The sequence below is a fragment of the Mesoplodon densirostris genome, chromosome 4 (genome assembly GCF_025265405.1).
Source record: "Mesoplodon densirostris isolate mMesDen1 chromosome 4, mMesDen1 primary haplotype, whole genome shotgun sequence".
In the NCBI taxonomy this organism is placed as follows: Eukaryota; Metazoa; Chordata; class Mammalia; order Artiodactyla; family Ziphiidae; genus Mesoplodon; species Mesoplodon densirostris.
Window position 1 is genome coordinate 134390824 of NC_082664.1, and position 16233 is coordinate 134407056.

The 16233-nt window shown below is 36.8% G+C and overlaps 2 protein-coding genes and 1 non-coding gene across 5 annotated transcripts in view; 2 read left to right on the forward strand and 1 right to left on the reverse strand.

The window, feature by feature from the left end:
* Positions 1 to 485: 485 nt before the first annotated feature.
* The window catches only part of MINDY2 (MINDY lysine 48 deubiquitinase 2), a 76507-nt gene continuing 60759 nt past the window's right edge, over positions 486 to 16233 (reverse strand). For 2 of the 3 annotated variants that reach the window (XM_060095279.1, XM_060095277.1), the window contains 3 exons: positions 7162 to 7335; positions 3799 to 3993; positions 486 to 2526 (listed from right to left, as the gene is read on the reverse strand). In XM_060095279.1, coding sequence (XP_059951262.1) covers positions 2398 to 2526; positions 3799 to 3993; positions 7162 to 7335 — 498 coding nt within the window. In that variant the 3' untranslated portion in view covers positions 486 to 2397. Of the gene's footprint in view, positions 2527 to 3318; positions 3426 to 3798; positions 3994 to 7161; positions 7336 to 16233 lie in introns of those variants that run through there. The other variant, XM_060095278.1, reaches the window with a different exon arrangement.
* LOC132489485 (U6 spliceosomal RNA) lies at positions 6679 to 6785 on the forward strand. Its single transcript, XR_009531895.1, has one exon. It is a non-coding gene; the product is annotated as a U6 spliceosomal RNA (small nuclear RNA).
* LOC132487557 (RING finger protein 11-like) lies at positions 12843 to 13364 on the forward strand. The gene has a single exon (XM_060095275.1). It carries the CDS (start codon positions 12843 to 12845, stop codon positions 13362 to 13364), a length of 522 nt encoding a protein of 173 aa, XP_059951258.1.

Consider the following 16233-nt stretch of genomic DNA (forward strand, 5'->3'; position numbering starts at 1 on the left):
TGAATATGTAATTTGTTGACTTGAGCAAAATAAAGACATAATAGCTCTAAATTCTTTATAACTTTCAAGGATGGGAAACCAGTATCTCTCAGAAGTTTTTTTTTTTTTTAAATAGAATTGAACATTTAGTTTTCCCCCACAGTATTCAAAGTAAACATTTTATCATTATTACTCTTGGTATATCAAACTGAATTCCAGGAATGTAAGAAAGCCTGACTGGGAAATATTACATAGAAAAAGGGTGAATTAACAAACACATTACATTTCTTAGTTATTTCTTATAAGTATACATTGACATTTACTTATCTGATAGCAGCACTGCTGGTTTTGAGTGAATTTTTTTTTCTTCTAATGGGACTGCAGAATGGCAGTGTTATCTTTGGAACAAATTAAGACAGTAACAATTAACAGAAGAATAGCTTCTACACATATTTTGCAAGGGCAATAAATAGTTAATTATATAATTATGGAAAAATATGCCTCAAATATGTTTTTTAACATTTCTCAGGATTTATTGTTTTGCTTCTTAATAAAATATAATGCACTGTCACTACTATCTGTTCTGGGAAAAACAAACCCTGAGGTTTGAGTTTCCTCCTTTAACCAATAGAGTGATATCAAGAATAAACTTGGCCTAAAAGTCAACTTGTTTGAGCCAATAGAGAATTCTGTAGTACATTTGATTACTTTAGCAATATACACATATTCTGGGTTATTATCAAGAGACTAACCAAATATTTTGTATGAAAGTTTTATACCCCAAACAGGTTCTCTGATGACTTATCATGCTAGCATATGAAATTTGAAGGAATAACAAATGGTATAACATAAACAGACATGCAATATAGAAGGATGTAAAAGATACAGCTTGACCCTGGATATTTCCCTTAGAATAATTTCTTCCATAAATAAGACTTTACTTTTTACATATAGATTTATCTTATATCTGGTCCTGGATCACGGAGAATGTTAAGGACATAGCTTAAGAAATCAAGACCACATTTTTTTTGTAGTCTTTTGTCACCCCAGACCACAAAAAGCATTCTCCAAGTGGATGCTCAGGTTAGATTAAGATGCTCTTGAACAAACAAATTTACTGAGGCTTAGAATGTAAATCACGTAACTACTTGCAGCAGCAATAGTCTTTTCAAAAATGACTAAAACAAACTTTTAAATATAAAGCATATAAAAAGGACTATTAAGGATAGTTTTCCAAACTATAGAAATACAGGAAAATATGTGTTGCCTCATAATAAAGTTCAATAAATATTCTTTCTGAATCCTAGAAACACTATGTTATAGGTTTATTTGGTTCTCATAAGTTAGAATAATCTGATTGCTTCTACATAAATTCCTCCAGATTCTTATCCTCAAACAGATTTTTTACTAATGCTTTTCCACTAGACTGAGAGATTATCTAACATCCTTTCAAAAATGTGCTTTTTTGTTGGTTTTAATAAGTATACTTAATTTTCTAGAAAATAAACATGATTTAAAATTTAAGGTTCAAGGTAATTCTAGAAAAAGGTAGACACTGAACTATCTCCTTTTCTATTTCTACATCTCCATATTTACAAGGCCTAGCATCCACATGGTTTCCTCTTTATACTCACTTATCACACAATAAATAGTAACTGTGGTCCAAGTAACCTTTATTAAAGATTTCAAAATTCCTCAAATTTTATAACACTACAAAGTTATTAAGATTTGATTTTGATGAGTATTGGTGTTATGTAATTTTTTTTAATTGGAAAAGAAATACAAATCTTTTTTTTTCTATCTAAATTAAATCCAAGCTCCATTATCAGTTCTCAAGATATATCTAAAATGTACATTCCTAAAGAAAGGTAAAGCTGTTCAAGGGCTGAACTAGTCCAATATACAATTGAGGGTTATTTACTCTTGTTATTTTTGTCTTTTCTTTTCTTTTTAAATCTATATTAAACCCCTGGTTTCTCATGGATTAGATCATAATTTAACATTGTAAAAATTAATTTCAGAAATTATTGTGCTAATATTTAGATTTGAGGAAGGAAACAATGAATACTATTCATTGTTAGAACAGAAGATGAAATAGCTTACTAACTGATATGAGTTATGAATGTCACTATGACACAAATTTGCTGTGATTTGCTTATTTGGCTACAAGTGTATTATTTTTCATGAATGACAACACACAGCATTTTCAACTTGTAACATGAAACTCCAGCTCATAAAGAGTGTACTGTGTGACTTGAAAAAGTCTGATTGTAACTAAGTAACAACCTTTCCCCTGAAAAACATGAACAAAATCCATTGGGAAATCAGGCACAGACGGTATTTATCGGTTTTTCTTCCTTTCCTCCTATGGTTTTGTTTCTGAAGACATACAGATGGTTCCAACAAGATCCACACTTGTTACAAAATGACACAGCTATTTTTTTCCTTTTCTTTTTCTTTATCTTTTTCTCGAGGTTCCTTTCGTTTACGTTCACTATTCCCAGATTGTCTGCCACTCGATGGAGAGGCTTGTGCTGGCTGGCTTTGCTTTAAGGAAAATAAACAGGAAAAAATTACCACAATTTTTCCAAGATGCTTAAGCATAGTTATCTAGAAAGAAAACCTACAGGAGTGAAAGGAATTATTAATGGAAAAAGGCTATTGGTGTATAGACTTGTTATGTGATATGGTATCTGAATAACTGCCTCTATCATTCAGAATAGATATAATTAATGTATCTATTATTCTAAGTAAATGGAACTTCAAACAATAAATAACATATAGCATTATATTGCCTGAAGACTCAAATTCAAGATAACTTATGTTAAAGTTTAGGAAATGTTAAAGAAAGTGACACGTTTTGGCAAGCTACAATAGTTTTCCAAGATCTCATTAAATACTATAATAAACAGATTTTAAAAGGAGGGGGAAAAAATCCCTGAGGACTCAGAGTGTGAAATGTGTATTCTGTGCAATGAGAGAACTTTTTTAGTGAAAAGCTAATCATAACATGGTAGGTTTTAAATTTTAAGCTTGGAGTAGTCAATATTTCTAGAAATAGAAATGTTATACCTATTTTAATAGAGACCTCTATATTTAAAGTTTCATCAGACCTTAAAGGGCATCAAGTTTTCTTGAATACCCAAATCAAAGGAATAGTTCTAGCATGGTACAAACATAAAAGAAGGGGAATATTTTTTTCATTTAATGAAATGAGATTTAAGAAATAGAAACCCCCTTAGTTACATTTTCAGTGCTTAAAACATTTAGCTGGGGAAAGTGGAAAGGTGCTAACCTTTGTTGAATACTTAGCACATGTCAAACATTGGATTAAATGCTAACATTATTTACTCTTAACCACAAACCTAAGGTTTAAGTATTATCTTCTTTTTTCCAGATAGGGAAAATGAAGCTAAGAGACGTAGAGGACTTTGTCCATGTTGCACCTAGTAAGGGGAGACAGAAGCAGAAAATGCAAATCCACATTTATCTGGCTCCAAAGTCTACATTCTTTCCAGCAGTACCTCATACTGCCTTCTAATTGATAGGAAAGATTTGTTCATATTGGTTTATATTGTTTGAAGCTATTAAGAACTTAATAAATTTGGAAAATCTTCCCATCAGAACCTCAGAAAAAGTAAATTTAACTAAATTAGAAATATATTAAGATAATCACAAACTTAGGACAATGTCATAAAATCCATGAATGCTAAAAATGCTAACAGAGTCAATACCTAACTTAAAAGTTTTTATCTCAGCACAAATTTCTTTATTGCTAAAGTGATCATTATATTTAAGAATCAGAACACTAGTTTTTACCTGGGCCTGTGTAGAAGCAGAAGCAGCAGCTGCTGCCGCTTGTTCCTGTTCCTGGTAATACTGAGAAGCTCGTCTATCCTCTTCTTCTTGGAGTTTCTTTGCTAGTTCCAAATCACTGATTCCTTCAGGTATTTGTTCCCAATTGATCTCTTGGCTCTGCTGTTCTTGTTGTAGAGATAATGCCATAAGATAGTCCTAAGAAATTAAATGATAACCATTTTTAGCTATGAGATTTTATCCAAGAACTAACGTGTGTGAATATAGGTGTTATATCTACAAACCTATGAGAGTGGCTTTTAAAAAACATACCAGAGGGTAAATGTAAAAATAGAAGTTTTCTATTTATTTCTGTTTGGGAGGTATGAAATTATTTCAGTGATGTTGCCATTGTTATAAGTATTTTAAATATTCATTTGAAATTCTTTCTAGAAGCAGTATATAAGGCATTCAGAAAAGCTTAAAAAAAAAGAAATACATGTCTGTAGAAAATTGTTACAAAGGAAAAAAGCATAAATAAGAAAGTTAAGATTACCATAATATCATTACACAGAGCCAACTACTGTTAACAATTAATATATAATTGTTATATATTAATCATTTTTTTCTATATTCACATACAAACACAAACACATCTCCCAACCCCTGAAACTATCATAACCTGCTTTCTTTTCCATTTAATGTCATAAAAGTCTTCTGTTTAAAAAAAAGTCATAAGAACTTCCCAAGATTTTTTTTTATTATTTTATTTTTTTTGCTTTATAACAAATTTAATCAGTTATACATATACATATGTTCCCATATCCCCTCCCTTTTGCGTCTCCCTCCCACCCTCCCTATCCCACCCCTCCAGGCGGTCACAAAGCACCGAGCTGATCTCCCTGTGCTATGCGGCTGCTTCCCACTAGCTATCTACCTTACGTTTGGTAGTGTATATATGTCCATGCCGCTCTTTCACTTTGTCACAGCTTACCCTTCCCCCTCCCCATATCCTCAAGTCCATTCTCTAGTAGGTCTGTGTCTTTATTCCTGTCTTACCCCTATGTTCTTCATGACATTTTTTTTTTCTTAAATTCCATATATATGTGTCAGCATACAGTATTTGTCTTTCTCTTTCTGACTTACTTCACTCTGTATGACAGGCTCTAGGTCCATCCACCTCATTACAAATAGCTCAATTTCATTTCTTTTTATGGCTGAGTAATATTCCATTGTATATATGTGCCACATCTTCTTTACCCATTCATCCAATGATGGACACTTAGGTTGTTTCCATCTCCGGGCTATTGTAAATAGGGCTGCTATGAACATTTTGGTACATGTCTCTTTTTGAATTATGGTTTTCTCAGGGCATACGCCCAGTAGTGGGATTGCTGGGTCATATGGTAGTTCTATTTGTAGTTTTTTAAGGAACCTCCATACCGTTCTCCATAGTGGCTGTACCAATTTGAAGAGGACGACCTTCCCCGATAGAGGAGGACCGTTCTTCGGTCAAGGGTATACTAGTAGCTGCGCTCCCCTGCTAGAACCTCCAAACAAGCTCCCAAGATTATTTATTAATTATTCTTCCAAAAGATGATTTTTAAAGCCAACATAGCTGTCCATCATACAATCATATTCAGTTACTTAACTATGCCTTTCTCTTCCCACACACACACCCAGATTATTTCCTAAGAGATAAAGTGATGCATCTTTGGTCAAAAGTTATATTATCTAACAACATCCACTTTTATTAAGAATTAGTGCTGAATGAAACTTGACTACTCTTGTGCACCTCCCCCAATCTATCCTCAAAATAAGAGAATTTTAAATAACCACAGAGGATATGTAAAAGGTTGTTCCCTGTGAAGTCCTTGTACTATCTAGCATGATTATCTTACTGACATCAAGAATTTGTCCTTCAAATTTTTCTCCTCAATTCTTCAAACTCTGCTCTTTGCCAAGTCCCTTCCTTGCTACTTTTAAAGACAATATCATACATATATTCTCAACACCTTATGACTAGATTACTGTGGCAATCTATTGCTTTACTTCATTCCTGTGCCAATATTTTTTACATACAGTGGTTAGAAAAATCCTGTATATTTCTCTTAAGTAACACTTAAAAAACCATGCCCCTGTATATCTTCTGAAGGAAAATGAGTATGTTGATTATTATGGCTGTTTGTCAAAGGAAAGCCAAGAGTCCTAGAAAGATCAGTATTTGTTTGAATCAAGTATTCTTTCGTCCATTCATAGCTTACTATTCAAATTACCATTATAGAACTTAACATATAATATTAGTTGGTCAAATACCTGCCTCCCCATCTAGACTGCAGAATCTTTGAGGACAGGACTGAATGATTTATCTTTGTGTCCCCAGGACGTAGTTGTAGTGCTCAATACAACTGCTCAATGAATAATGGTTAAATGAACACAGTCTCTATGCACTTAAATTATCAGCGAAACATGTGCCAACTGTTTAACATAAACATATTTCTGCCTCAGTTGAGGAAAATGTCACATCACTGTTATACTTCTAGTAATAAACACACCTGTGGCTCTAAGCCTACCAACCAATAGCAGGCAAAAATCTCATGTCTCAGTTCCAAATAAGAATTCTGCTCAGTAGTGCAGCTCCTGCTGTAAGTGTCTGTTCCTCCTTATCTTGGACTCTAAGGCTTAGAACACCCCCCTACTCTTTATCCAGTGTATGCTATCTTCAAGATTCCCTCTCTTCTACTTTTTCTGACTAACCAAAATAGATCTCAAATATGTACTTGTCTCTTCATCTCTACCACCAAGGCTAAGCCATCATCACCTCTTGCTTGGACTGCTAGTCTGCTTACAACCGTGTCCTTCCTATGCATTTGCCACATAGCAGGTTTTTAAAAAGGTAAAGTAGTGCTCGCTTCAGCAGCATAAATACGAAAATTGGAACAATACAGAGAAGATTAGCACGGCTCCTATGCAAGGATGACACGCGAATTTGTGAAGCATTCCATATTTTTTTACAGAAGTAGAAATATACTGTTATACATATGAAACATAATGTTATAAACTAATGTTACCTCAATTTAAAAAAAAGGTAAAGTAGATCATGTCACTTCCATGTTTAATACTTGGCATACCTTCCCTACTACAATTAGAATAAAATTTAAACTCTTTACCATGACCTTCACAGTTCAATATAATCTAGCCTTCTGAACCAAAGTGTACAATTAATGTACATGTAGAATAAACACTTACCTATTTAGGAAGTGTCAGGAAAATTTCACAAGTATATTAATGAACAAATCTTTAGTTCAAAAATTTGGATAACTAAATTCACATTTGAAAGGAATGAGCACTTTAAACAATATGAAGAAGATAAAACAACAAATTTACCTGATCTATCTGATCTTGTTGTCCTCTGTATACGGTTTCAGGATCAGAAGGTGGCCGCAGATGAAATTCTGAGTCACAGAAATTTCCATCACCATCGACATTGTGTAGGCTTTCCCAAACAACTTTTTCTTCAGTGAGAAACCCCTGGTCTGTTACCAGCAAATACAGTAGACCCTTAATAAGAAATAAGAAAAAGGACTGTTAAATTGATCAAAGCTAGTTAATATTTAAGAGAAATTGTATAATCTTTTAAAAACATATAATTATTCCTACTAGTTAGATCTGCACAACATACTAAATAGTTGACCAAGTAGATATCTTATTTGCTCACTGAATTATATCCACTTGGCTTTGAATATAGTATAAAAGGTACACTACAGTATGATGAGAAATAGGAGTTCTTGGCATGTTCAACTAATTCATAACTTATAAATAGCCCTTGGGGTTTGTTTTTTTTGTGGTACGCGGGCCTCTCACTGTTGTGGCCTCTCCCATTGTGGAGCACAGGCTCCGGAAGCGCAGGCTCAGCAGCCATGGCTTACGAGCCCAGCCGCTCCGAGGCATGTGGGATCTTCCCGGACCGGGGCACGAACCCGTGTCCCTTGCATTGGCAGGTGGATTCTCAACCATTGCGCCACCAGGGAAGCCTCCTTGGGGTTTTTTAATCTCATTTCACAAAATAGAAAAATACTATACAAGTTCCTAAAAAATACATCAGATAACAAATAAGACATAGTCACAATAAAATTATATTGCCTGGTTTTTAAAAAAATTAAGCACATATGACTAATCCATTTCATACCAATTTTTCCTTCTCTGCACCATTAGCTGCTCTTAATTTGTAGACCAACAGTACTTTGTACTTTTTCTATAGTAGCATTAAATCACACTGTACAATGATTGTGTTTTCCTTGTTCCCCAGACTGTATTTTTTTGTGTGTGTGTGGTACGTGGGCCTCTCACTGCTGTGGCCTCTCCCATTGCGGAGCACAGGCTCCAGACGTGCAGGCTCAGCGGCCATGGCTCACGGGCCCAGCCGCTCCGCGGCATGTGGGATCTTCCCAGACCGGGGCACGAACCCGTGTCCCCTGCATCGGCAAGCGGACTCTCAACCACTGCGCCACCAGGGAAGCCCCCAGACTGTATTTTTTAATCTATCTCTGAGCCTAGTGTAGGCTGTATCATAAAGTTGAAGCCTAATATTTATTGAATTAATCAATGAAGTCATAATGTATTTACAGTCATTATATAGAATTTAGCATTGATCTCTAATTGCTCATATGCATTAGTTTTAACTCCAATCATATGTAAAGTGTCCCTAGTATACCATATAACATTTGTAAGCCATTTTTATTTCACATTTGCCAAGGACAAGACTTTCATTTACTTGTTCAGAGTTCCCACTGGTTAATATAGTGTTTATTATTGCACAAGAATCATACTTTTCAAGTTCTCACTTATACACAATCTTAATAATTAATAATAAGAAATTCCTTTAAAGAATTTGGTGGTGAGAGTAGAGAATTACTGAATAAATTCTGAAGCTTTAAAAAAAACTAAGTAGTTGTTATTTTTGAACATTTACTATGTGTCCAGCACTATGGGACACAGCTCCTCCTAAAGTACAAAGTTTTTCCTGTTGTCTAGTAGCCGTTACATTCAAGAATCAGCTGTAGGTACTAATTAATTTACAAGATCACTGAAATTACTATTGCAACATGAAAAGGATTCATAAAGAAACACATTTTGGTATGAAGTTTAAAGACATTGTTTTAAGAAAAAATTAAGTCCAGGCTCATGTTTTGTTTTGTTTTTTAAATCAGGTATGTTCCAATTTATCAAATATTGAATGCCTACCATATGCTTAGCACTATGCTAAGTGCGTGAGGATTCATATCATGGGTAGTAATGATCCCATCTTTCTCTGGTATTAGTGCCCCTTTTATGTGACTTCATAGAATCCTGGACTTAACAGTATTATAGCACTTTATACATTGAATTGCAGTTGTCTGTTTACTTAATCATTTAATACATTTTAAGCTCCTTGAGGACCAGAGCCATGTTTTATTCACCCATGCAGTCTCATTACCTAACATATTTTTAATAGCCAGTTAGGGTCTACCTTGTTCTGGGATGATTTAAGAGAAAAACTAATTTTCCACTGAATAGATCTGACCCTTCTCTTTATACTTACCACAATGCATTTCAACATATTATATAATATATAAGTTTTACAGTTTATTTTGTATAGATCATATATTAGATTGGCTGTTTGTTGGGAAGGAACTATAATCTTTTCAATAATTTTCCTCCAAATGACACTTTAGGATAGGTAAATTCTGGGAGCATTTCTATTGAAAGCTACTATCACCCATAGCACATGAATATTTAAAAGTTTTAACTAAAAGTATCCATTTCTCGGTATAGGTGACCTGTCTTCTCATGGACCATCAGCCTCAATTTCTTCCTCTTTTAGATCTTGACATTTATCAAAAAAAGTGTGTAACTGGTCCACTCTCAACAATGCTGGTTATTACTTAAAATAACAAAGCATGTGTCAGTATAGTACTGAATACTTTAGGCCCATTTGTTCCTGAGAGTCTACAATTAAATCACCATCAAGAATATTTCTTGGGGATTCCCTGGAGGTCCAGTGTTCAGGACCTGGCGCTTTCACTGCTGTGGCCGGGGTTCAATCCCTGGTTGGGGAACTAAGATCCTGCAAGCCACATGGCGCGGCTAAAAAGAAAAAAAAAAAAAAAGAATATTTCTTGCTTTTGTATCCCAGCACTTCTGTTAATATTATCTAGCCAAAGGTTTCTTTTCTAAGCCTTAAATTTTCTGCCTAATCTCACTCACCAGTCTCTAAAATATTAATTTCACAATACAGAATGCATATATTAAATTAAATTGTTTATTAATGTATAAAATGTATGTTTATTATTACATAAAAACAAATGACATTAGATAATTTTTATAATTTTTTTTAAAATGAGCAATTAAATCACAAAAGAAGACTGAACGAAAACCTGTTCTATCTAAAATACTCTGATAATTCTATATAGAGTATATACGTTACTTTTATTAACAATATACATAATACTATCACATTTTGTAAATTGGTAAAATAGAAGAAAACCTGATAATGTAATACAAAAATTAAGTAATTCCAGCCTTTAAAATACGGAGGAAAGTGCTGCCTGAATATTTCTGGTTAACTAGCTTGGATTTGAATTATTTAAAGTCTTTGGACCTTAGTTTTCTTTTCTTATAAAGTGATATAGAATCAGTGAGACGAGACGATTTCTAAGGAATTTTATAAATTGAACGATGAACTTTACTTCTACTTAAAAAACATCAATCTCACCTACAAGTAACTTTCTTACCCACCCAGAGAGGCAGAGCTGTTGAGAGTGTGAAGTTAAAAGTCAGACTGGAGCTGTGTACAAGCTGTGTGGTCTTGAGCAAGTTACTCAGGGCTTTAAGCCTGTTCTCGCAGATGTGAAGTGGGAAGTTGTGAAAATTAAATGAGATAATGAACATAAAATGCTTAGTATAATGCAGGGCACATGAACAGCCCCTAAATCTATCTCGGTTTCTGTATCTATCTCCTTTTCCTGCCTCTTATTTAAAAGGAAAAGATGTATCTCTCTGCCTGTACTGTGGAATCACTTTTCTTACTCTGTTACATTTCTTTCCCCTTCCCGCTTCTAAAAAATTTTTTTAAAAGAAAGTGACAATTTGGAAATTCCCTGGTGGTCCATTGGTTAGGACTCCACGCTTCCATTGCAAGGGGCACAGGTTTGATCCCTGGTTGGGGAGCTAAGATCCTACAAGGCGCGTGGCACAGCCCCCCCCCAAAAAGTGACAATTTTTTATGTATCAACTACCTTTTAAAAATATCTAAATTAGGGCTTCCCTGGTGGCGCAGTGGTTGAGAGTCTGTCTGCCAATGCAAGGGATACGGGTTCGTGCCCCGGTCCGGGAAGATCCCACATGCCGCGGAGCGGCTGGGCCCGTGAGCCATGGCTGCTGAGCCTGCGCGTCTGAAGCCTGTGCTCCACAACAGTGAGAGGCCCGTGTACCGCAAAAAAAAAAAAAAAAAAATCTAAATTAGGTAATTTTTACTTAAGTGTAGCCTTCTGTGGAAAAAAAAATTCCCACCATACTCTTAGCTGAAGAGAAAAGTGAATGGACAAACTTACTCTCACTTCTAATCCTTAAATGTAAAGTAAAAAAGCAAACTAATAAAAGCCAACCTTAAAAAACACCTTGGTTTCGAATATATTCCAGAGAGTTGTCAATAATTTAAAACCAAGAGGTAGAGGAAACAGTCAAGACATGGATATAAAAGTTGATATGGGAAAGGGATGATCAGGGGGAGTCACGATGGGGAAAGAACTAGGCAGATGTCGTTATTTAACCAAAGATCTAGAAGCTAGGTGATCTAGACAGAGGCCAAGGAATCAGTAGTTTATTTTACTCAAGAGCAAGCAGGGGGGCTTCCCTGGTGGCGCGGTGGTTGGAAGTCTGCCTGCCAGTGCAGAGAATGCGGGTTCGATCCCTGGTCTGGGAGGATCCCACATGCCACGAAGCGACTGGACTGGACCCGTGTGACACAACTGCTGGGCCTGTGCTCTAGAGCCCTTAGGCCACAATTGCTGAGCCTGTGGGCCACGGCTACTGAGGCTCGCATGCCTGAAGCCTGTGCTCTGCGGTGGGAGAGGCCACCATGGTGAGGGGCCTGCGTGCCGCAGCAAGGACTGGCCCCCGCTTGCCACGGCTGTAAAGTGCCCGTGTGCAGCAGCGGGGACCCAACTCAGCCAAAAATAAACAAAAATTTTAAAATTTATTTAAAAAAAAAAGAGCAAGCAGGAAGTATTAGAGAAGCGGAGGAGGATCATTAAAATAAAAAGGAATAACTAGATCTTGGATATAGAGTTATATATATAAGAATCCCGAAGCAGAACAGACCAAAATGGGTCTGTTTCTAGGAAAGTGGGGATTTATTTACAGCCCATTTTTATACTTTCAAATTTCCTGTCTGGTTAAAAAGTCATCTTACTATTTAGAACCACAAGAATGGCCCTGAAAGCATGTGCACTCTCACTAGCATCTCCTCCTGCTACTTTCAGATCCTAATCTTAGTTATGCTGATGAAAAGCACAGATCTTCGTAGGATCATGTACTCAATGTGGATTTGCCAAAATGATCTGCCCAGTTTAACTGTACGAGATTAGATGGAATTACATGGACCAAGGTAACATACGAGATAAAAATTAGGGGTATATGTATTTTTGCCAATGGACAGGTGAAGGAAGAATAGTTTAATCAAGGGTTCATGGAGAGTGCTATTACAACTAATAACTAACAAGAGCTGGACTTGATTGCTTTGCTAGTAGTGGAAGAGGTACTTGTCCAGAGTTTAGGAATGGTAAACCACAAAACTAGAAGAGGAGTTTCCAAAAACAGTAAGTCAACTAGTATCTGCTGTCAGAGAAAATGTCATGAGAGGCTGTGCAATCAAAACCATAGATCCATACACAGTTGAGAAGTGTGAAGTTGACTGGCAAATTATTATAAAAATCAAGAATAGGAAAAAAGTATAATAGGGAAAAAATCAATTTAATTCACACATCCTCTGTGACTCTGCGATGACAGAAGGCCTAATTAAAAAGTCTATGGAGGGGAGAAGACTGTCAAAACAGCGCACAGATCACACACCCCAGCCCTGGAAGATGGGGAACTGCCTCAAGTCCCCCACTTTGGATGACATCTCCCTGCTTCACGAGTCTCAGTCCGACCGGCCTAGCTTTCGCGAGGGGACGGAGCAGGATCAGGAGCCACCGCCGCCATACCAGGAACAAGTTCCAGTTCCAGTCTATCATCCAACACCTAGCCAGACTCGCCTAGCAACTCAGCTGACTGAAGAGGAACAAATTAGGATAGCTCAAAGAATAGGCCTTATACAGCATCTGCCTAAAGGAGTTTATGAACCTGGAAGAGATGGATCAGAAAAAAAGATCTGGGAGTGTGTGATCTGTATGATGGACTTTGTTCATGGGGACCCAATTCGATTTCTCCCGTGCATGCACATCTATCATCTGGACTGTACGGACGACTGGTTGATGAGATCCTTCACATGCCCCTCCTGCATGGAGCCAGTTGATGCAGCACTGCTTTCGTCCTACGAGACTGATTGAGCCACGGTCTCTCATCTGACTTCAAGTGAACCATCATTTTTGGTGGTTTTGACCTTTTGTCACTGAGCCCAAAGAGCCAGGGATTAGGGATTAAGATCATGCACAAAAGTTTCCTAAATATTCCTGAATGGCTGCAGATGTTGGGGAAAAGTATGTGATATTTTAGAAGCTTAGGGGGGAAAGTAGGAAGGTATTTTTATGTAAAGCCTTGACCCAGTGTTCAAAAATATAATTGTATTTAGATCTTGTTATTGTTCCAGTACATAGGAATTGTGTAAAGTGTTAAAGCAGCTGTATAAGTTTAAATTGTGTATGTCGAAGATTAGGAAAAAGATAGTGGTTGTTTTTCCTAAATGAAATAACTTTCTTCTTCCCCCCACCCAAATTCTTTTCTCAAGTTGCTGGCATTTGGGTCAAGGTTTTATTAAAAGCTACATTTTACAACACTGGCACAAAAAAAGGAGTTTTAAGCTTGTTTGTACAGTTCTTTTTTTCCATTGGAAATGGAATTCATTGCCTTAGGTCTTTTTAAATAGTGTATTATTATCGTTGGGGCTGGCTCTATGCTTGAAAACCAGTTTATTTATAACCTGTTATAAGTGCTATATCTGTTTGCAGTTAGGAAATGCAGAATTCAAAGTGATCTCCTAGTGTGTAAGCAAGCTGAGATGCACTATCCCTTTTCTATAAAAAAATGAGTTAATGTGTCAAGAAACCAACTCTAGTATAAAGTGGGATTTAATATTACCCTTTCTTATGTGTTTCACCTAATTATTTTGGTTAATATGGTGATAACTAAAAGTCAAGGTAAATTTTAAACATTAAGAATTCTGATTTATTGAGCTTGAATTATGCCACCATGCTTATGTAAAAATGAAAGTGGCACCATGATTAAACTGAGAAAAGTTTCTCAGTTGTAACAGTTTTGATTTATTCTTTCCTGTGACCTCCTTCCCTGTATTGTAGTGCTGAGGTTACTGAAGTCATGTAAAACACATCTCTGTTTCTGTTTCTTGGAAGAACAGTCCTGCTAGTTGACTGACAATTCTAAGCAGGGAGAATTAAGATAATGTGTTTCATGTTTTGCACACAAATGCAGAATTTGTATAACCACATGACTTCACAGTTGTGATCTCAAAAAAGAAGGAATTTCTCTTTTATCTTTTTCTTGCAGTTAATATAAGAACACTGAATCTCTAAGCTTCTGAAGTGTTAGAAGTAGAGATGGTCTAGTAAGGATGTAGTTGTAATGCTTTATCCATTTAGCATGCGTTTATTTTTCTTAATGTACTCAAAGGTGACATATTTGTTCAACTCAGTGATATTACAGCTAAAAAAATCATTCATTAGGGCTTCCCTGGTGGCGCAGTGGTTGAGAGTCCGCCTGCCGATGCAGGGGGCGCGGGTTCGTGCCCCGGTCTGGGAGGATCCCGCGTGCCGCGGAGCGGCTGGGCCTGTGGGCCATGGCCGCTGGGCCTGCGCGTCCGGAGCCTGTACTCTGCAGCGGGAGAGGCCACAGCAGTGAGAGGCCCGCATACCGCAAAAAAAAAAAAAAAAAAAAAAAAAAAAATCATTCATTAGCAAAAGGAGAAGCAATCTCAACCCAACAAATCAGAAATGTTTCTTATTTTATATTGAGTTGAATATTTGACTTTAACACTTTTCTACATACAAAACACAAGTCTCTTGAAGGGTTCTTCATAATTGCATTATAGAAGAATTTAGTATGTCATAAGCACTTAAAAGATTTGACATGGGGCCTCCCTGGTGGCGCAAGTGGTTGAGAGTCCGCCTGCCGATGCAGGGGATACGGGTTCGTGCCCCGGTCTGGGAGGATCCCATATGCCGCGGAGCGGCTGGGCCCGTGAGCCATGGCCGCTGAGCCTGCGCGTCCGGAGCCTGCGCGTCCGGAGCCTGTGCTCCGCAACGGGGGAGGCCGCAGCAGTGAGAGGCCCGCATACCGCAAAAAAAAAAAAAAAAAAAAAAAAAAAAAAGATTTGACATGGGCTTCCCTGGTGGCGCAGTGGTTGAGAGTCCGCCTGCCGATGCAGGGGACACGGGTTCGTGCCCCGATCCCGGAAGATCCCACATGCCGCGGAGCGGCTGGGCCCGCGAGCCATGGCCGCGGAGCCTGTGTGTCCGGAGCCTGTGCTCCGCAACGGGAGAGGCCACAGCAGTGAGAGGCCCGCGTACAGCAAAAAAAAAAAAAAAAAAAAAAAAAGATTTGACATTCAACTGTAGCAGTATCTATGTTGGTTCATTTTCTTATAAGCCCCACGATGAGTTTCAGAAAAATTGAAAGAAATTAGATTATCAGGTTCTGTTAAATTGTTACATGTATCTTGCTTAAGTTTTTGTTCATTAACTTATATCCAATTACATAAAGCAAATTTGGAGGAAACACCTGAAGTTGTGCAATATTTTCATAGATATTACTTTTTTTATCTTTGTGTTTTCTATTTAAACATGATGTCTGTCATCAAGTATTACAGTCACTTTCTTTTTTCTAGATTGTTAAATTGATAAATGAACTTTTTTAAAAAAATCATCTTCTATGTTGCTGTTAGTCTTTATTACAAGGCTTCTTTCACAGAAGTTTGGTAGTAATATTGAAGGAACCAGGATTGAGCTGACTGCTTTTTTTTTAAGGTATTTTATATTCTTTAATTTTGATCTCTACATACCATGTTAAGAACCATCAATTTTGGCTTTTACCAAGTTAAATAAAGTTATAATACAGTTGCAAAAAAAAAAAAAAAAAAAAGTCGGTGGAGGGCTTCCCTGGTGGCGCAGTGGTTAAGAATCTGCCTGCCAATGCAGGGGACACGGGTTCAAGGCCTTGTCCAGGAAGATCCCACAGGCTGCGAAG

Bases quoted from the DNA above. Each gene is read 5' to 3' on its own strand.
- LOC132487557 (XM_060095275.1), top strand. From the start codon at position 12,843: ATGGAGGGGAGAAGACTGTCAAAACAGCGCACAGATCACACACCCCAG.